This window comes from Scyliorhinus canicula, chromosome 15 (genome assembly GCF_902713615.1).
Source record: "Scyliorhinus canicula chromosome 15, sScyCan1.1, whole genome shotgun sequence".
Lineage (NCBI taxonomy): Eukaryota > Metazoa > Chordata > Chondrichthyes > Carcharhiniformes > Scyliorhinidae > Scyliorhinus > Scyliorhinus canicula.
This window is the reverse complement of record NC_052160.1, coordinates 144,460,660-144,483,111: the sequence shown is the minus strand read 5'-3', so window position 1 is coordinate 144,483,111 and position 22,452 is coordinate 144,460,660. Positions and strand designations below refer to the sequence as shown.

At 44.9% G+C, this 22,452-nt stretch overlaps 1 protein-coding gene across 4 annotated transcripts in view; it reads right to left on the bottom strand.

Annotated features, from left to right (window-relative positions):
- Positions 1-22,452, bottom strand: part of LOC119978657 (cleavage and polyadenylation specificity factor subunit 7-like) — a 74,961-nt gene that overhangs the window by 28,779 nt on the left and 23,730 nt on the right. For all 4 annotated transcript variants that reach the window (XR_005463521.1, XR_005463522.1, XR_005463524.1 and 1 more), the window contains exons 4-6: positions 14,726-14,871; positions 9,256-9,342; positions 6,850-7,294 (exon numbers count right to left, since the gene is read on the bottom strand). Coding sequence is in view for 1 of the 4 variants with exons in the window: in XM_038820444.1 (XP_038676372.1) it covers positions 6,850-7,294; positions 9,256-9,342; positions 14,726-14,871 (678 nt within the window). In the remaining 3 variants the exon portion in view is untranslated. The remainder of the gene's footprint in view (positions 1-6,849; positions 7,295-9,255; positions 9,343-14,725; positions 14,872-22,452) is intronic.

Here is a 22,452-nt window from a genome sequence, read left to right as displayed (position 1 = left end):
CGTGGGTTTCACCCCCACAACCCAAGATGTGCAGCGTAGGTGGCTTGGCCACGCTAAATTGCCCCTTAATTGAAAATAAAAACACAATTGGGTACTCTAAATTTATTTTTAAAAAGGAATGAAATCGGACAGACCACCCAGCGTGGAGGTAATAATTTCTGGTTTACTTCCTGAGCCACAAGCTCATTGTCACAAGGTCAATATTAAGGAGGTATACGGGTGTTTCAAAGGTTGTTGTGGGAAAATGGGTAATAATTAATGGGACATGGCACCAGTAATGGGGAAGGAGAGGGGAAGGAGGAAGCTGTTCCCATGGGACCACCTTCATCTGAAACACGCTATAACCAGAGTCCCAGCGAATCACATAACTAGGGCTGCAGATAGGGCTTTAAACTCAACAGTGGGAGAAAAGTTTCCAGAACAAGTAATAGAACACAGTATAGAAAGCGGCCTGTAACTTCAGGCACAGCAGAAAAGGGAACAACTGGGTGAAGGGGGGTGCGTTAACGTCGGACTGAGGGTGTTGTACTGAAATGCACGCAGTATACGAAACAAGGTAAATGAGTTTAGACCAGAAGACTGAAGAGCAGAATTAGGCCACTAGGCCCATCGAATCCGCTCCGCCATTCAGTCATAGCTGATATTTTTCTCATCCTCATTTCCATAACCCTTGATCCCTTATTAATCAAGAACCTATCTATCTCTGACTTAAAGACACTCAGTGATTTGGCCTCCACAGCCTTCTGTGGCAAAGAATTCGACAGATTCACCACACTCTGGCTGAAGAAATTTCTCCTCATTTGTGTTTTAAAGGATCAACCCTTTAGTCTGAGCCTGTCTCTTCTCGTTCTAGTTTTTCCAACAAATGGAAACATCCTCTCCACATCCACTCTATACAAGGCTTTGCAGTATCCTGTAAGTTTCAATAAGATCCCCCCATATCTTTCTAAACTCTGAGTACAGACCCAGGGTCCTCAACCATTCCTGATACGACACCCTGAAGGTCTCCACTGGAGTGGAGCTATCCTTGGATTGGATTTGTTTATTGTCACGTGTACTGAGATAGTGAAAAGAATTGTTCTGCGTACAGTCCAGACAGATCATTCCATACACGAAAAAAAAACATACATAAATGCACAATGTAAATACATAGGCACAGGCAACGAGTGTGCATACAGAACAGTACTACTCAGTAGAGAGTGTGTGCGAAGAGATCAGATCAGTCCATAAGAGGGTCATTCAGGAGTCTGGTAACAGCGGGGAAGAAGCTTTTTTTGAACATGTTAGTGCGTGTTCTCAGACTTTTGTATCTCTTGCCTGAAGAAAAAGTTGGAAGAGAGAATAACCCGGGTGGGAGGGGTCTTTGATTATGCTGCCTGCTTTCCCAAGGCAGCGGGAGGTGTAGACAGAGTCAATGGATGGGAGGTGGGTTTGTGTAATGGACTGGGCTGTGTTCACAACTCTCTGATGTTTCTTGTGGTCTTGGACCGAGCACTTGCCATACCAGGCTGTGATGCAGCCAGATAGGATGCTTTCTATGGCACATCTGTAAAAACTGGGAAGAGTCAATATGGACATACCAAATTCCCTTAGTGTCCTGAGGAAGTATAGGCGCTGTTGTTCTTACTTGGTTGTAGCGTCAACGTGGGTGGACCAGGACAAATTGTTGATGTGCACACCTACGAATTTGAAGCTGTCAACCATCTCCACCTCGGCACCATTGATGCAGACAGGCATGTGAATAATTTGCTTCCTGAGGTCAATGACCAGCTCTTTAGTTTTGCTGACATTGAGGGGGTGATTCTTGTCATTACACCACTCCACTAGGTTCTCTATCTCCCTCCTGTACTCTAACTTATCGTTGTTTGCAATCCAACCTACTACGGTTGTGTCATCAGCAAACTTGTAGATGGAGTTGGAGCCAAATTTTGCTACACTGTCGTGTGTGTACAGGGAATATAGTAGGGGCTAAGTACGCAGCCTTGTGGGGTCCCGGTATTGAGGATTATCGTGGAGAAGGTGTTTCATTTTCATTGCATTTGTTGTTTATCCTTATTGATTGTGGTCTATGGGTCAGAAAGTTGAGGATCCAGTTACAGAGGGAGGAGCCCAAGTAATAGTTTTGGAGCTTTGATATGAACTTTACTGGGATTATGGTGTTGAAAGTGGAGCCGTAGTCAATAAATAGGAGTCTGATGTAGGAGTCCTTGTTGTCGAGATGCTCTAGGGATGAGTGTAGGGCCAAGGAGATGGCGTCTGCTGTGGACTGGTTGTGGCGGTATAGGAATTGCAGTGGATCAAAGCATTCTGGGAGTATGGAGTTGATGTGTCTCATGACCAGCCTCTCGAAGCGCTTCATAATGATCGATGTCAGGGCCACTGGACAATCGATGAGGCACCTGGTTCGTCTTTGGCATTGGTACGATGGTGGTCTTCTTGAAGCAGGTGGGAACCCCAGAATGGAATAGGGAGAGGTTGAAGATGTGCGTGAGTTGGTCTGCACAGGATCTAAGTGCAGGGACCCCGTCCAGACCCGTCGCCTTTCCATGGGTTCACTTTCAAGAGGGCCGATCTGACCTGTGATGGTAGGTTGGGTGCGTCCGAGGTTGCTGGGGCAATTGACAACGGTCTGTAGTTTCCTGGTCGAACGGAGGTTAGAATGCATGGCGTTCATCAGGGAGGGATGTGCTGCTGCTGGATATTCCACTCAGCTTTGCTTTGTGCCCGTTATGTTGTTTAAACTTTGCCACAACCGACGAGAGCCAGTAATGTTAGTCTGTGACTCTAGCTTAGTCTGGTATTGTCTCTTGGCATCCCTGATGACTTTGCAAAGGTCGCACCTGGATTTCTTGGATATGTCATGGTCTTGAATGACTCAGACCTGCCCTTCAGTAGGGAGCGAATCACCCAATTAAACCATGGTTTCCAGTTGGGGAATGTATGTACTACCTTCTTTGGCATGCAGTATTCTTCACACTTGCTTATGAAGTCTCTGACGGTGGTGACATACTCGTTTAGGTTGGTTGCCAAGTTCTTGAATATGGACCAGTCCACTGACTCCAAGCAACCATGTAGGAGCTCTTCTGTTGCTTTGAACCAAAACTGCACAACCTTCTTAACAGGATCCTCCCGCTTAGGTTTTTGCTTGAATGGCAGGAGAAGGAACACCGTGTTATGTCCCGATTTTCTGAAGTTCGGTTGAGGGATGGATCAGTCGGCGTCCTTGACGTTTTCAATGCTCGAGTGTTGGGGCCCCTGGTGGGGCAGAAGATGTGTTGGTGGAATTTTGGCAGTAAGTTCTTGAGGTTAATCTACCCGACAAGCGAGAAACTCCAACCTCTGATGCTTCAGGCCCGGAACCAAGACAACCTCACCTGCCATTGAGCTGCAGTACGCAGGCGATGCCTGTGCTCGCACACAGAGGCTGAGCTCCAGACCATCATCAACATATTCACCGAGGCAGAAGGAAGGGACTCAGATCAAACAGCCAGAAAACCAAGATTCACTACCAGCCTGCTCCTGCCAGATAAACCCCCCCCCCCCCCGGACACTGTGGATCATTTTCCATATCTCGGGAGCCTCCTCTCAGTGTGGGCAGACATTTTGTCGACGTGAAGCAGCATCGGCTCCAGTGTGCCAGTGCAGTCTTCTGACGCCTGAGAAAAAGAGTGTTCGAAGACCGAGACCTTAAACCCAGCACCAAGCTGACAGAGCAACTGTGGTCCCCGCCCTCCTATACGCATTACAATCATGGACAAAGTACAGCAGAAACCTCAAATCCCTGGAGGGATATCACCAATGCTGCCTCCGCAAAATCCTGCAAATCCACTGGCGGGATAGATGTACCAACGTGAGCGTCCTCTCCCAGATCAATATCCACAGTATCGAAGCACTGGTTACGTTCGACCAGCTGAGATGGGCGGGCCATATTGTCCGCATGCCCAACACAGACTCCTGAATCAAGTGCTCTACTCCAAGCTCCGTAATGGCAAACGATCACCAGGAGGGCAGAGGAAATGCGACAAGGACACTCTGAAAGCCTCCCTAAATAAACGCAACATCCCCACCGACACCTGGGAATCGTTTGCCTTAGAATGTGCAGACTGGAGAAAGAGCATTCGCGAAGGTGCCAATCACCTCAAGCGTCACAGGGTGGAGCACGCAGAGGCCAAGCGTAAACAGCTGCCGGAGAGCTCAGAATCCAGAGCGTCCCACCCCAGAAAGGAGTAGGCAGTTCCATTCTCTGTCTGTTTAGTTATAATACTGTACATAATAAAAAGGTTACTTGTGCTTAAGTTACAAACACAGTTAGTTAATTGGGATCAACCAAGGACCTCGGATATTTTAAATAAAATCTAATCTCATCTGTATTGGAACTCCAGGTAAAATGGGGCTGGAATTTGTTATGGGCCTGGGTTTAGAAAACTCCAAAGTATATCACAAGTTCACCTGACCCACAACTGATTATAGATTTTGGTTACGATGAGCACAAGGGGCTGTCTTTCAGGTGTGATTCAACAGAGGCCTTCAGCACTGTTAAACAAAAACAAAGTTTATTCTAAGAATTCAGTTAACATTTCTAGAAACACAGCTACAGTTCTCTCTCATATAAAAAACTCTTAATAACTTCCCTTTCAACTGTTTCAGTTTGATAACAACATCCAATAAACGAGAAAACCCCTTTTTTACCAAAACAGTAGGTTTGAATTCTTTCCAGAGAACAGGAATCACTGTTAAATTATCAAGTGATCTGGACACCTTTTAACATGCAGAGACAAGAGAAGCCTTCTTTGTCTGAATCCAGCTTCCAACTGTGCAAACGAAAGTAAAACTCAGAGCCACAGCCAGCTCCCAGCTCAAAACGAAAACCCAGAGCCACCGCCCAGCTCCACCCACACAATGACATCACTGAAGCCATTTAATAAGACACACATTTTTTAAAGACACTCCCATGACAAATTGACCACACACTAAACTCTGCTTCCCATATCATCTTCCCATTCACCTATTACTCTTGTGCTCCCCGACCTACATCGTTCCCAGTGAAAAACCGTCATTTAAACATTCTCATCCTTATTTCCAAACTCATCCCATGGCGTCGCTGTTCCCTACATCTGTAATTCCTGTCAGCCTCGCAGTCTTCCGAGATAATCTGCATTCATTTAACTGTGGGTGCGAGCATCCGATTTTAATTGCTCCATCGCAGATGTTTCTCCTCATGGGAGAGTCAAGGACCAGAGGACATTGTCTCAGTCTTAAATGAGCACCCCTTTATGCCGGGATAAGAAGGAATTTTGTCTGAGGGTTGAATGTCTTTGGAACACCTCATCACAGAGAGCTGTGGGGGTAGAGTCCTTGTGCATATTTACGGCTGAGATAGATAGATTCTTGATCAGTAAGGGAAACAAGAGTTACAGGGAAAGTCAGGAAAGTTGACGTGAGCAATGCCGGATCAGCCATGATCCGTGTGAATGGCGGAACAGGCTCAAGGGGCCGAATGGCCTACTCCTGTTCCTATTTCTCTTGGCTTTATGGATGGCCTTCAGTCACCCCGGTACCGAGGTTCCTGAATACCCTCCCTGCACCACTACCTCACTTTACTCCTTTATAATACTTCTAAAAACCTACCTCATTGACAAAGATTTTGGTCATCTGGCCTAATATTTCCTCATATACCTCAGTGCAATACTTTGTTTTATAATGCTCCTGCGAAACTACTTGGGACGTTTCATTACTTGAAATGCACAATATAAATGCAAACTGCTGCTGTCGACATATCACTGAAGCTAAAGCAGGAGCACGGACTACAAATTCTGGACATTATCACTCCGAGAAGGGTGTCAAGGCCTTTAAAATGGTACAATGGTGGTTTACTAGATGATAATGTGGAGAGATTGGAGAAGCTGGGAAAGTTTTTCTCAGAGCAGTGATAGTTAAGTGGAACCCAATACTGATATCCAAAATTATTAGAAATTTATTAGAGCAAGTCAGGAGACAGATGATTTTGATAAGTGGATCCATATCCAGAACTCACAAATTTCAAACAATTGGCAAAACGAGGAAAAGGGGGAAAAAGGAGAAGAATTTGTCACAGAGGTTGGTTAAGATCTGGAATCTATAACCTGTAAGAATGGTAGATGCAGATTCCATTACGACTTACAAAAGGCAATTAAATGTTAACTTGAAGATGACTCATTGCAGGTTTACGGAATAAAGTTGGGTTTGGGACTAAACTACACAGTTCTTTCCACAAGAAACAAAGCGGGTACGGGCACGACAGTCTGAATCGCTTCCTCCTGTATTGTAAGTTTCGAGCATTCTCCATCGCCCCTTTGCTTTAAAATGTGTTCCCAGAGCAAATTCAGGAACACATAGCAATTGGCGCGAGGAAATTGAATCGAATCAAATCTACTCCCCAAGCATTTCTTCAAATTCAGATCATTTTAGCAAATGCAAGCACAAAAATGGTCAACCTTTTCAGTATTTTGAAGAGCATGCTTCACATTCCTTGTTGTCTAAACGGAGGAAATTTTGGTTTAGCAACAACATCAAGCATCGACCTCAGTATTATAAAATTGTTCTGACCCATTAACTGACCCAACTCACTTTGACAAAACTGAGCAAGAGCAGGAGTATTCCACGTTAAATCATGTTTCTAATATAAAAACCTAAGTTTATGCAAATATTTTTAAATAACGATTGACTGGACAGAAAAGGTTTCTGGAATTTTATAAATATGTTTGAATGTAACAGCCTCGTCCAGCTTTTACAAATCAAATTCAATTCTGTATAATATGTTCTACGCGATAAACAAATTAAACACATATACATTAGCATCCAAATTCTCACCTTCCTGGTAAACTTGTGCTTTGTGTTATGAATGTCATAGGATCAACACCAGCAAGTTGTGCCATCTGACTTTGTCCTAGTCCACTAAGACCTGGAGCTGGAATATTCAGAGGTGGTACTGGCAATGAAGTTAAGTTTGGTAAGGACAAATTGGGAATTGTGCAGGCAACTTGACCTGGGATGTTCAGAGGTGGTACTATCAATGAAGTTAAATATTGAAGGAATAAATTGGGAAATGCACCAAGAACTTGTGGTGTGATGTTTGTACGTGGTACTGCCAATGAAGTCAAGTCTGGTAACAAAGAATTGGGAGAAAATGGTGTAGAACCAGCTGCAGTGAATGATGGTGGTGGGAAAGGTGGTGGTGGGAAAGGTGGAAAGGTTGTCCGTGAAGCCTGATTTTTCGGCGCCGTAATCCTCTGCTGGATCTGCACTGGAATCGGTGCTTTTCAAAGAAAAAGAGAAAAATATGTGATTGTAGGATTTAAATGCAAAGTTGACCAAATATAACCTGAATTATATAATGATTCTTGTGAACACATTAAAATATTCCAACAATTTCATGTAAATAATCCTTTCAAACTGTTCAAAGAAATAAACCTCTTAGCTAATCACTATAACATACCCTGGTTTACATTCAAAGACTACCTGACACTTCAAACATAGCGAATGTGAAAACCCTCACTGATTTGGTAAGCAAATAAATTCAATGACACATTTCCACAAACACAGATCACCGGCTAGATATAAAAGAACAAAGAAAAGTACAGCACAGGAACAGGCCCTTCGGCCCTCCAAGCCTGCGCCGACCATGCTGCCTGCCGAAACAAAAATCTTCTACACCTCCGGGGTCCGTATCCCTCTATTTCCATCCTATTCATGTATTTGTCAAGATGCCCCTTAAACGTTACTGATCCCTGCGGAACACCACTAGCCGCAGCCCTCCAATCAGAAAAGCACCCTTCCATTACTACTCTCTGCCTTCTATGACCTAGCCAGTTCTGTATCCATCTTGCCAGCTCACCTCTGATCCCGTGTGACTTCAACTTTTGTACCAGTCTGTCATGAGGGACCTTGTCATATCTGGCATTAGTGCAACTGGGAACACCCTGCACAGAAAAAGTCAATCTCACCTGATAGCTATGTTGAGGTTATAATATTAAATATTTAAATGTTCATTTGTTTTCTGTCCATCGTGATTTGATTTTACTAGCATTCACCCAATATGCCAAGTACTTGGGATATTGCTCCCAAGGGATTGAGAAACAGAAAGTAAATTAGCAAGTGAATTTTCAAAGACAGCTATTTCCGTGGTCTATGAAGACATGCTACTTCGGGATGAGAAAATCATTCCTACATTTCATCAGCTCTTAAACACAACTGTTTTATAAAAATGGGCTCCAAATGTACACAGAAATTTAATTAGAATGAAATACTTTGCATGAATCCAATCCTGACTGAATTTCTCGGAAAAGGTATTCTGGATTATAGATGGATGTTTAAGATATTGTATGCATCGCGGATTTACGTTTAGCCATTCTAGCATGCAAATTGAGAATGCACAAGTACTGCTGTGAAATGTATTGGTCCATAACACTCATTCTATATGGGACCATTTATTAACAGTTCGGCAGATTTCTTTCTCTAGGAGACTAAATATGCCATAAGTCAAATTCTTCATTTGTACTTCAAGAAATTTGGTTGTTGGGTTCATAAGCCAATCATTTTTTCTCATCCGTTTATGCTCCAAATGACGTATTTTCATTTTCCAAATAAACAATCAAAACTTTCAAATTATTTATGATCACTTATTGACTATTAGGCAATGAAGCAAAATTGCAATTTTCCACTTTCTTCTGAGTCACAGATGTTGATGCAGATTTGGCCACACAGAAGCACTATTCCCAGTATTCAATAACAACAGATGACTATGGAATTGAGTAACCCACATGGGGAAAGAAACATCCTCCATGGCTCAACAACGTCATCCAGAGAGTAACTATACAAAAAGGGGAAATATCAGGGTTATGCCCTCCCTCCATACTTAGTTTAATGATCCTAGTCAGAGAAAACACACTCTGGTAATATTGGCTTAAGCAACTGATCAAGGGAAAAATAGTCAATGCTCCAACTCTGAATCAATATCCTGCAGCATGTCTTACAGCAGCAGGGTGCCGGCTTTTACTCCCAGTACTAAATAGCCGTCAGTAGACAATGATCACCCAGAAATAATAACCATTTGGGCAACTCAATAATAGTCAGCAGTTTCTATGGAAACCATGGGCAGCAAGCTGCCAATGCCTGCACGATAGAGGGAACGATTAGTGAATGGAAACATACTTGGGGTGTACCCACGAGCAAGACACAAAACAATGGTATGAGAATATTCAAGTGGGTCAAACATACCTCCATCATCTTCTTCTAATGTATTCATAGTAATACCAGGAGTAAATACATGATTCTTCGTTAAATGCAACTTTGATTTTTCCATTGCTGTAAAAAACAATATTGTACCGATGAATCAGGCACCTTTAATAGTCAGCGAAATAAACCAACAATGCATAAATAATCCCACTTCCCTACTCTTTCCCTGTACAGTTGCCTCAGCTTCAAGGGGCTGGTTTAGCTAAATCGCTGGCTTTTAAAGCAGACCAAGCAGGCCAGCAGCACAGTTCGATTCCCGTACCAGCCTCCCCGGACAGGCGCCGGAATGTGGCGACTAGGGGCTTTTCACAGTAACTTCATTGAAGCCTACTCGTGACAATAAGCGATTTTCATTTTTCAAACGTCCCAACTTGCCCCTCAAGATGCCATCATCCCTGCTGTGCTTCATCAAATCCCTCAATTCTGAGCATATCTATCAGATCGCAATCTCTTTTCAGTTTCAGTTTATCTGACCTTTCTTCATATCTTCATTCCTAGAATCACCTAAATGAATCTTCTCCAAGGTTTGTCCTCCTTCCTGAAGCAAAGTGCCCTCAGCCAAACACAACATTCTAAATGTGTCAGCTTTGGCTCACTCGTGACACTTCCGCATCTGGATCGGAAGGTTATTGGTTCAGATCCTACTCCAGAGACTTCAGCACATAACCACAGGCTGACAAATGAATGGATTATCCCTGGCTGGAGTATTGGGGAACTCTGCACTATTGTACAAGGAGTCAAAATAAGGTCCCTACTGCAATCAAGTGGTGAATCTATGGAACTCTTTGCCGCATAATGCCGTGGAGGCCAAATCACCGAGTGTCTTTGAGACAGAGATAAACATGTTCTTTTTTATTAATAAACAATTTTATTGAGGTATTTTTGGCATATAAAACAGCAACATTATACCGTAGTGTACAAAAAGCAAACAAGGCATAATGCAAGCATTGGCTCCCCTCTCGCAAAAACCTGCCTAAGCAACACCCAACTCTATGCTACCCTAACCCCACCTCGCCCCCGCCACCCCGCGCGAACCCCGACAGCGATCCTCTCAAGGCGAACTTTAATTTTCTCCGGCCCGAGAAAGCTCGCCATGTTCGAAAGCCATTCTTCAGACTTCGGGGGCTTTGAGTCCCTCCATGCCAACAGTATTTGTCGTCGGGCTACCAGGGAAGCAAAGGCCAAGACGTCGGCCTCTTTCTCCTCCTGGAATCCCGGGGCCTCCAAAAGCCCCAAAATTGCCACCTCAGGATTCATTGCTACCCTAGTCTTCAATACCGGAACATGACGTCCGCGAATCCCTGCCAGTACCCCCTGAGTTTAGGACATGCCCAGAACATGTGCACATGATTCGCTGGTCCTCTGTCACATCTAGCACATTTGTCCTCCAGCCAAAAGAATTTGCTCATCCGGGCCACCGTCATGTGGGCCCGATGTACGACCTTAAACTGGATCTGACTGAGCCTGGCGCATGTTGCGGTCGTGTTTACTCTACTTAAAGCGTCTGCCCATATGCTGTCCTCTATCTCCCCCACAAGCTCCTCCTCCCACTTAAGCTTCAGTTCTTCGGTCTGTTTCTCCTCTGTTCCCATTAGTTCTTTATAATGTCGGGGACTCTCCCCTCTACTCTGGAAACTACCCAGTCCTGAATCCCCCTTGGTGGGAGGCGTGGGAAGGATGGTACCAGTCTGCGTACAAAATCCCGCACCTGCAAGTACCTGAAATCATTCCCTCTCGCCAGCTCGACCTCCTTCTCCAACGCCCTCATGCTCGGGAAGCTCCCTTCCAGGAACAGATTGCCCATTCTCGCAATCGCCGTCCTCCGCCATGGTCGGAACTCACCGTCCATATTCCCCGGGGCAAATCGGTGGTTGCCACAGATTGGATACCAAACCGATGCTCTCACTTCCCCTATATGCCTCTGCAACTGGCCCCAGATCCGTAGAGCCGCCACCACTATAGGGCTGGTGGAGTATTGTGCCGGCTGGAGCGGCAGAGGCGCCGTAACCAAGGCTGCCAAACTGGTGCCCATGCACGAAGCAGCCTCCATCCGCCCCAAACCGACCCTGTACCCACCATCCATTTCCTTACCATGGCTATGTTAGCTGCCCAGTAGTAATTGCTAAAGTTCGGCAATGCCAGCACCCCCCCCCCCCCCCCCCCCCCCCCCCTCCCCTCGGTTCCTCTTGAGCATCGCCTTCCTCACCCATGGGGACTTTCCCTCCCAAACAAATCCCAGGATAATTTTATCTAGCCTCATAAAGAAGGACTGCGGGATGAAAATGGGGAGACACTGAATTACGAACAAGAATCTCAGGAGAATCGTCACCTTCACCGTCTGCACTCTCCCCGCCAATGACAGTGGGAGCGCATCCCATCTCCGGAACTTGTCCCTCACTTGCTCCACCAGCCGGGACAAGTTTAGCTTATGCAATTTACCCCAGTACCGTGCTACTTGTATCCCTAAATATCTGAAGCTTTCCCCTACCAGCCTAAACGGCAGCCCCCTCAGCCTACTCTCCTGACCCTTCACCTGCACTACCCACAACGCGCTCTTTGCCATGTTCAATTTATATCCTGAGAATCGACCAAATTCCCTCAGGGGTTTCATGATTCTGTCCATCCCCACCATTGGGTCTGACATGTATAACAGCAGGTCATCCGCGTATAACAAGACTTTATGTTCAACTTCCCCCCAGACCAGCCCTTTCCAGTCCCTTGTAGCTCTCAGAGCAATTGCCAGCGGCTCTATAGCCAGCGCAAACAGCAGCGGGGAGAGGGGGCATCCCTGTCTAGTCCCGCGGTGCAGTCTGAAGTAGTCAGATGTCATCCTGTTCGTCCTCACACTAGCTTCTGGGGCCAGATATAGCAGCTTAACCCAGTCGATGAATCCCACCCTGAACCCAAAACGTCCCAGCACCTCCCACAAATAGTCCCATTCAACCCGGTCGAAAACCATTTCAGCATCCATTGCTACCACTACCTCTGCCCCCTGCTCTCTGGGGGCATCATAATCACATTGAGCAGCCTCCTTAGATTAGCCACCAGTTGCCTGCCCTTTACGAACCCGGTTTGGTCCTCCACAATCACGTCCGTTACAAAGTCCTCAATTTTAGACGGCAAGATCTTGGCCAGTAACTTAGTGTCTGCGTTGCTCAAAGAGATCAGCTTATAGGACCCACATGCCTCCGGGTCTTTATCCCGCTTCAGTATAAGCGAGATAGTAGCCTGCGACATCGTCAGGGGTAAGACCCCTCTGTCTCTTGCCTCGTTGAACACCCTGACCAGCACCACTTTCTCGGAGAACTTTTTATAGAACTCCACCGGGTATTCGTCCAGCCCCGGGGCTTTACCCGACTGCATGACCTTCAGGCCGCCCCAGTACTTCTTTGGTCCTGATCGGGGCCCCCAGCCCATTCACCAACCCCCTACCTACTCTTGGGAAGGTCAGTCCGTCCAAAAACCGCCGCATCCCCTCCGGTCCCGTGGGGGGTTCCGAGGTGTACAGCTTGCTATAGAAGTCCCTAAACACCTTGTACAGTCCTACCGGGTCCCCCACCAGCTTTCCTTCCCCGTCAACTACCTTTCCTATTTCTCTAGCCGCTTCTCTCTTTCTTAGTTGTTGTGTAAGCATTCTGCTGGCCTTCTCCCCATGCGCCCTTTGCCCTTCTAACCAAATGTGCGACTTACTCCCTCATAGCCGCCACCGGAAGTCCCCCTCAGAGATAGATATGTTCTTGATTAATAAGGGGATCAGGGGTTATGGCGAGGAGGCAGGAGAATGGGGATGAGAAAAGTATCAACCATGATTGAATGGTGGAGCAGACCCGGTGGGCTGAGTGGGATAATTCTGCTCCTACGTCTTATGGTCTTAAGAGCAAGATAGATCTCCCTGTTGTCCTTGTCCTGGGTATTGTATAACCCTGAACATCACTAAAATTAGATGACCTGGAGATGACCTTACACCCGCTTGTAGCAGTTTAAACAAACTACAGGAGTAGATTTAGACGGTTAAGTTGAAATTTTAAGTGGGAAAATATTACCAGATAAACAGGAAAGACAAAGGTTTGAAATTGGGATACCGCGGTAAATGAAAAATTCTTTCCCTGTCTCAATATTTCCACTCTACTTTTAGACAATTGATCATTCCCATTCAACTGAATCCCGTTCTAGGCTACCCTTACGTTCTCCCACTATGACAATAAAGTTTTGTTAAAAACTGTCATTCCACCATTCGGTTCCCCAAATCAATGCTCCTGGTTATTAACATTTTCGGAGAGATAAAGTTTTAAATCTTATCTAATACCTCGATGGAGCTCCATGGCCATAATAGCACATCCCTACATATTGATTACTGTTTTCAACACTCAATCTTTTTCTAGATAATTTTTCAATTCACAAAATGCTAACTGCTAAAATGCTAACTCCAATTAGTTTGTAATATGCACCTGCTTTTTTTGTGTTGGAAGTTTTCATTCAATTTGATGCCCTTTGCCCCTTCTGCAAGTCCATCCTAAGTAACCTCAAAGCCTTTTTCTTTCCCTTTCTCATCCATTAATATTTTCTCACTATTTAATTCAAGTAAGCTTTCTGCTTCGCCTGCAACAATTGAATTAATCCTGATCTTTTTCTCCCCAAATGCCATTTTTCCTGAACCAGCTGTGTAGGCACATCTTAGGGCAGGGTGTTTCAAAGAGTGGGTTGTGACCCATGGGTGGCAGGTGTCGGGACGGCCATGGAGCGATTGGCAGCGGCATTCTCAAGATCGTCCCGATGGCCACTACCGGCTTTTAAATTGAGAATGGCAGCTGCCGCTACCAGTCTTTAATTGCAACCAGTGCAGTCTTCGAGCCAGAAGTGGCAGCAACGTGCAGTACACTGGACGTCAAGCACCCTGTACATCCATGCAAAAACAGAGGAGAGCTTCTGCCATTTTCTAGCTGCCAGCAAGCAAGGCAAGATGACGAAGATGGATCGTTTTGTTACAAGGAAGAGACGGCCAGAGACTCAAATAGGCACAGAACCTATTGGCCAGATCTAGAGAGCTGCACAGGAGAGTTCACAACAGGGAAGAAAATTTCTAGTGTTGGCTCTGTACAGAGCGCGACAGCCTCTGGTAAAAAGCCTAATCGGGGAAAAAAGTTGTATAAAACTGATTTCTTGAGGTATGGCGTTTTTAATTGTGCCATTGCAAATCAGGAGGCCAAGCTCATGTGAATTATATGTGTGTCAAGAGTTTAAAACCATCAAAACCTCAAAGGCATTTGAAGACTAAGCATGGTGAATGAGAGGACAAACCTCTTGATTTTTCGAAGTATATTGTGAGAACTTAAATCATCAGCTGAAGTCCTTAACCAAAATGCCTAATATTATTCCACAATTAGAAGCTCCACATGAGCCGGACTCCTGAAACTGCCAGATGGCTAGAACTTCAAATGTTCAGAAAACTCACCCCTTTGGAATTGCGATTCAAAATACCAGTAATTCGGTGAAGTAAAGTAGCGGACTACCAGTCTCCTTCCATGAACTTCTTTCTTCGGAAGAACCTTGAGCAGTCTGCGTGTATCACAATGCGAAAATAAGTTCACACTAACAAACCTACAAAAAAACACAATTAGGTTAGTTTTTGAAATCCAAGTATGAAATTAAGTGACAATAATACACCACCTTTGCTTTTCAAGAGCAACATTTCATTTATGATGGGTGTGTATGAACTCATCTCAGTTTCCAATACTCATTCTCAACTTTCCATTCCATCAATTCTGGACTGGTTTTGAACTGCTCTCTCTCTTTGCCTTATCATTGGGAAATGTAACTTTAGCACTCTAGGTCCTATGCTCTGCAAAGCCCTTTTTAAACCCACTTTATTCCTTTAAAAGCATTGGGGAGGCGGTGGCATAGTGGTATTGTTGCTGGACTAGTAATCCAGGGTAATAATGCTCCGGAATCCCGGGCTTGAATCCCACCACGGCAGATGGTAACATCTGAATTCAATAAATATCTGGAATGAAAAGTCTAATGATCACCATGAAACCATTGTTGATCGTCATAAAAGCCTTCTGGTTCATTAATGTCCTTTCAGGAACAAATTCTGTCACCCTTACCTGGTCTGGACTACATTGTGACTCCAGATGCACAGCAATCTGGTTGACTCTTAAATGCCCTCAGGGATGGGCAATAAATGCTGACCCAGCCACTGATGCCAACATCTATGAACACATTTAAAAAAAAACCCTTCAATCACCTTGCCTTAATAGGCGTTCATCGGGTGTGAATTGCCTTGGGACATTTCTTTCTATGTCACAGACACTACATAAATGAAGGTTGTTCAGAAGGTTGAGCACAGTATGAATTCTTACAACACCAGGTTAAAGTCCAACAGGTCTGTTTCAAATCACTAGCTTTCGGAACACTGCTCCTTCCTCAGGTGAATGAGGAACCCGAGGAAGGAGCAGTGCTCCAAAAGCTAGTGATTCGAATCAAACCTGTTGGACTTTAACCTGGTGTTTTAAGAATTCATACTGTGCTCACCCCAGTCCAACGCCGGCATCTCCACATCATGGCTACCATAATTCAGACTGTAGTTAATGGGCTAGGGTTTTCTGTCACATAACGTCAAGGATAATGGCATTACCATCCATTATTCATGTGCAAAAAGAGTCAAAACTTAGGGTGCCCTGTCTGTGGGGGTGGTGGAGACGGGTTGCCTCACATCCTTTAAAACAAGTACCTGGATGAGCACTTGGCACGTCGTAACATTCAAGGCTATGGGCCAAGTGCTGGCAAATGGGATTAGGTAGGCAGGTCAGGTGTCTTTCATACGTTGTTGCAGGCTCAATGGGCTAAAGGACCTCTTCTGCACTGCATTATTCTCTGATTATGTGAGGAGGAAAGATGCGCGATTAAACGTTGTTGGCCAAACTGCATAACTCCGCTGTTGCCTTCACAAAAAAATGCAATCACGCTGACTGCCTCGTCACTAAAATGAAATAAATGCTGTGAAGTTGCTGCAATCCAGTAAATTTAAGAGGGAACAAGGTGGCTTTTTTGCAAAAAAATAAAGTTAGGCCAGGAGCAAGAAAGGTTATAAAGTTCATACAACATGTTTGAACCCTACGGCTAACCAGGGGACAGTCTTTCCTGTCCCTAGCATGCCTAATTATTGATCTTGGCTTCCAAATTTACAGTGTTCTACATAATGAAATGAAGCTAGTGCTCTGCAAAATGTACCTGGTGTTGGGCAAGGAGTAACAAACAGATTGCTGCATTGTGGAACAAGTCTAGCTACATTTTGTGCAAACTGAATTGCAAGGGTGGAAACATTTGGCTGCATTGTTAGAACTAAGCTTTACAGTGAATTTGAACACTTATTACTGCTTGGAAATAAGGCCGGTTAATACCCCCTTAAACTACAGCAATTTTACAAATACGTGCATCACGGATGGCTTGTGCCACCAACATTCATCAATTCTCTGTTTGCGAGGGATGGCATTTCCTTCTCTCCTCAGCCTTCTAGCATCCCTCCTCCTCTTTCAGGTATCATAAGAAAATAAGAACTAGGAGCAGGAGTAGGCCATCTGGCAGCTCGTGCCTGCTCCTCCATTCAATGAGATCATAGATGATCTTTTGTGGACTCAGCTCCACTTTCCGGCCCGAACACCATAACCCTTAATCCCTTTATTCTTTAAAAAAACTATCGATCTTTATCTTAAAAACATTTAATGAAGGAGCCTCTACTGCTTCACTGGGCAAGGATTTCCATAGATTCACAACCCTTTGGGTGAAGAAGTTCCTCCTAAACTCAGTCCTAAATCTACTTCCCCTTATTTTGAGGCTATGCCCCCTAGTCTGCTTTCGCCCGCCAGTGGAAACAACCTGCCCGCATCTTTTCTATCTATTCCCTTCATAATTTTATATGTTTCTATAAGATCCCCCCTCATCCTTCTAAATTCCAACGAGTACAGTCCCAGTCTACTCAACCTTTCCTCGTAATCCAACTCCTTCAGCTCTGGGATTAACCTCATGAATCTCCTCTGCACACCCTCCAGCGCCAGTACATCCTTTCTCAAGTAAGGAGACCACAACTGAACACAATACTCCAAGTGTGGCCTCACTAACACCGTATACAATTGCAGCATAACCTCCCTAGTCTTAAACTCCATCCCTCTAGCAATGAAGGACAAAATTCCATTTGCCTTCTTAATCATCTGTTGCACCTGTAAACCAACATTTTGCAACTCATGCACTAGCACACCCAGGTCTCTCTGCACAGCAGCATGTTTTAATATTTTATCATTTAAATAATAATCCCTTTTGCTGTTATTCCTACCAAAATGGATAACCTCACATTTGTCAACATTGTATTCCATCTGCCAGACCCTAGCCCATTTACTTAACCTATCCAAATCCCTCTGCAGGCTTCTGGTATCCTCTGCACTTTTTGCTTTTCCACTGGTGAATGCTCGCGCGGGGGCACGAAAATCTCTGCCTTGTAAGCCTTTTCTCTATTTATGTCAATATCCTATACTCACTTTAGTTGTATTAACAGGAAGAAAGGTTTTGATTTCCGTTAAGAAAATGTTGACAGGAAACTTGTTTAAATGGCAAGGAGCACCTAAAATTGAAGAGGGACAGGGCGGGGCTGGCGTTTTTTGCCTCATTCTCCACCAGTAGCCAAGGTGTTGCAGTGTTAGTCAATAAAAACGTGACTTTTAAAATGGAGGGCTTTGAGAGGGATGGGCGTGGGTAGGTATATGATTGTCAAGGGGCTATTGCATTGGGGATGTGTCTCGATAATGAATGCCTATAGTCCCCAAAACTACTCCTCCGATTTAGACACTAAAATCTCCATGGACTTTGCTGAATTAGCATCGATTAATTCCTTTATCAGTGGGGACTTCAACCGTCAACTTAACCCTTTGATGATCAAACTCCCCTAATAAAAAATCATCCCACCCAACAGGCAAAGGCCTTAGCATTGGTTTGAGAGGAGGAAGGATATTTGGATGTGTGGAGAACACTACATTCTAAAGAGTTCACCTTGCTCTCTGCTCCCCACTAATGTCATTCTAGAATACAATTTTTTGATGCCAAAAACAATCCTACACTCAGTGACTTCCTGCTCTACAGGTAGTATTATGATCTCCTGATCACATGTCTGTCTTCCTACTGAATTTGACCTTTTCTACTCTGTCAACAAGCCCCTCAATCCTGTGGGAAATCAGCAAGGCTTAAGTTAGGGGTTTGATCATTTGATTTGATTTGACTTAGTCACATGTATTAGTATACAGTGAAAAGCATTGTTTCATGCATGCTGTACAAACAATGCATACCGTACATAGTGATGGAAGGAGAGACTGCAGAATATAATGTTACAGTTATGGCAAGGTGTAGAGAAAAGATCAATTTAATACGAGGTAGGTCCATTCAAAAGTCTGATGGTAATAGGGAAGAAGCTGTTCTTGAGTCGGTTGGTACGTGACCTCAAACTTTGGTATCTTTTTCCTGACGGAAGAAGGTGGAAGAGAGTATGTCCAGGGTGCGTGGGGTCCTTAATTATGCTGGCTGCCTTTCTGAGGCAGCGGGAATTATAGATAGAGTCAATGGATGAGAGGCTGGTTTGCGTGATGGACTGGGCTACATTCAAGACCGTTTGTAGTTTCCTGCGGTTTTGGGCAGAGCAGGCTCCATACCAAGCTGTGATACAACCAGAAAGAATGCTTTCTATGTATGGTGCATCTGTAGAAGTTGGTGAGGGTCGTAGCTGACATGCCAAATTTCCTTTGTCTTCTGAGAAAGTAGAGTCGTTGGTGGGCTTTCTTAACTATAGTGTCGGCATGGGGGGACCAGGACAGGCTGTTGGTGATCTGTACACCTAAAAACTTGAAGCTCTCGACCCTTTCTACTTTGTTCCCATTTATGTAGACAGGGGCATGTTTTCCACTACGCTTCCTGAAGTCGATGACAATCTCCTTCGTTTTGTTGACATTGAGGGAGAGATTATTGTCATCGCACCAGTTCACCAGATTCTCTATCTCATTCCTGTACTCTAACTCGGCATTGTTTGAAATCTGACCCACTACGGTGATATCATCAGCAAATTTGAAAATTGAGTTGATGGGGAATTTGGCCACACAGTCATAGGTGTATCAGGAGTATAGTAGGGGGCTGAGGACACAACCTTGTGGGGCACCAGTGTTGAGGATGATCATGGAGGAGGTGGTCATTTCGTGGAGGCCACCAAAAAGGCGTAAAATGTTTGTAATTTGAACCAGCAGAGGGCAGCAGAGCAGAGCTATTGATCAGCTGTTCTGGGGAAATTTGCATACGTGCAGTGCGGTCAGCCTAAGTTGAAGGTGAACCTGCGAAGAAGACCCAAGGAGTTTGAGTAAAGGCAAGCAACCAGCAGAGGGCAGCAGAGCAGAGCTACTGATCAGCTGTTCTGGGGAAATTTGCATACGTGCAGTGCGGTCAGCCTAAGTTGAAGGTGGTTTGTGGAGGGGCTGTTGGCAAGTGACAGTTCGAGTACATTGGATGGGTCGTTCTTTGTACAATGTGTGCAGGAGGGTTTTCTGACACAATATGTTGACAGGCCAACAAGAGGTGAGGCCACTTTGGATTTGGTTTTGGGTAATGAACCAGGCCAGGTGTTAGATCTGGAGGTAGGTGAACACTTTGGAGACAGTGACCACAATTCGGTGACCTTTACGTTAGTGATGGAAAGGGATAAGTATACCCCGCAGAGCAAGAGTTATAGCTGGGGGAAGGGCAATTATGATGCCATTAGACATGACTTAGGATGTGTTGGTTGGAGAAGTAGGCTGCAAGGGTTGGGCACACTGGATATGTGGAGCTTGTTCAAGGAACAGCTATTGCATGTTCTTGATAAGTACGTACCAGTCAGGCAGGGAGGAAGGGGTCGAGCGAGGGAACCGTGGTTTACCAAAGAAGTGGAATCTCTTGTTAAGAGGAAGAAGGAGGCCTATGTGAAGATGAGGCGTGAAGTTTCAGTTGGGGCGCTTGATAGTTACAAGGAAGCGAGGAAGGATCTAAAGAGAGAGCTGAGACGAGCAAGGAGGGGACATGAGAAGTCTTTGGCAGGTAGGATCAAGGAAAACCCAAAAGCTTTCTATAGGTATGTCAGGAATAAAAGAATGACTAGGGTAAGAGTAGGGCCAGTCAAGGACAGTGGTGGGAAGTTGTGTGTGGAGGCTGAGGAGATAAGCGAGATACTAAATGAATACTTTTCGTCAGTATTCACTCAAGAAAAAGATAATATTGAGGAGGAGAATGCTGAGACCCAGGCTATTAGAATAGATGGCATTGAGGTGCGTAGGGAAGAAGTGTTGGCAATTCTGGACAAGGTGAAAATAGATAAGTCCCCGGGGCCGGATGGGATTTATCCTAGGATTCTCTGGGAAGCCAGGGAAGAGATTGCTGAGCCTTTGGCTTTGATTTTTAGGTCATCATTGGCTACAGGAATAGTGCCAGAGGACTGGAGGATAGCAAATGTGGTCCCTTTGTTCAAGAAGGGGAGTAGAGATAAGCCCGGTAACTATAGGCCGGTGAGCCTAACGTCTGTGGTGGGTAAAGTCTTGGAGAGGATTATAAAAGATACGATTTATAATCATCTAGATAGGAATAATATAATTAGGGATAGTCAGCATGGTTTTGTGAAGGGTAGGTCATGCCTCACAAACCTTATCGAGTTCTTTGAGAAGGTGACTGAACAGGTAGACGAGGGTAGAGCAGTTGATGTGGTGTATATGGATTTCAGTAAAGCGTTTGATAAGGTTCCCCACGGTCGGCTATTGCAGAAAATACGGAGGCTGGGGATTGAGGGTGATTTAGAGATGTGGATCAGAAATTGGCTAGTTGAAAGAAGACAGAGAGAGTGGTAGTTGATGGGAAATGTTCAGAATGGAGTTCAGTTACGAGTGGCGTACCACAAGGATCTGTTCTGGGGCCGTTGCTGTTTGTCATTTTTATAAATGACCTAGAGGAGGGCGCAGAAGGATGGGTGAGTAAATTTGCAGACGACACTAAAGTCGGTGGAGTTGTAGACAGTGCGGAAGGATGTTGCAGGTTACAGAGGGACATAGATAAGCTGCAGAGCTGGGCTGAGAGGTGGCAAATGGAGTTTAATGTGGAGAAGTGTGAGGTGATTCACTTTGGAAAGAATAACAGGAATGCGGAATATTTGGCTAATGGTAAAATTCTTGGTAGTGTGGATGAGCAGAGGGATCTCGGTGTCCATGTACATAGATCCCTGAAAGTTGCCACCCAGGTTGATAGGGTTGTGAAGAAGGCCTATGGTGTGTTGGCCTTTATTGGTAGAGGGATTGAGTTCCGGAGCCATGAGGTCATGATGCAGCTGTACCAAACTCTGGTACGGCCGCATTTGGAGTATTGCGTACAGTTCTGGTCGCCTCATTATAGGAAGGACGTGGAAGCTTTGGAACGGGTGCAGAGGAGATTTACCAGGATGTTGCCTGGTATGGAGGGAAAATCTTATGAGGAAAGGCTGATGGACTTGAGGTTGTTTTCGTTAGAGAGAAGAAGGTTAAGAGGTGACTTAATAGAGGCATACAAAATGATCAGAGGGTTAGATAGGGTGGACAGCGAGAGCCTTCTCCCGCGGATGGAGGTGGCTAGCACGAGGGGACATAGCCTTAAATTGAGGGGTAATAGATATAGGACAGAGGTCAGAGGTGGGTTTTTTACGCAAAGAGTGGTGAGGCCGTGGAATGCCCTACCTGCAACAGTAGTGAACTCGCCAACATTGAGGGCATTTAAAAATTTATTGGATAAGCATATGGATGACAAGGGCATAGTGTAGGTTAGATGGCCTTTAGTTTTTTTTTTCCATGTCGGTGCAACATCGAGGGCCGAAGGGCCTGTACTGCGCTGTATCGTTCTATGTTCTATGTTCTATGTTATAGCGACAGCGTCAGTTGGAAGTAAAATTGGCTGAAACAGAGGGAGTACGGCAGGAATCCTAGCCATTCGCCGCTGAAAGAAATTAATGCAATTTGAATGGCACCGGACTACTTGACTGATAGCGTGGTGATCGGAGTATAAAGGTTGCCAAACTAAAGCCAGCAGTTTGGAAATAAATCAAGTAGATACCTGGTATGAGGATATTCCCTCTGTCCTAAACTTCAATGGTTATTGGATGGT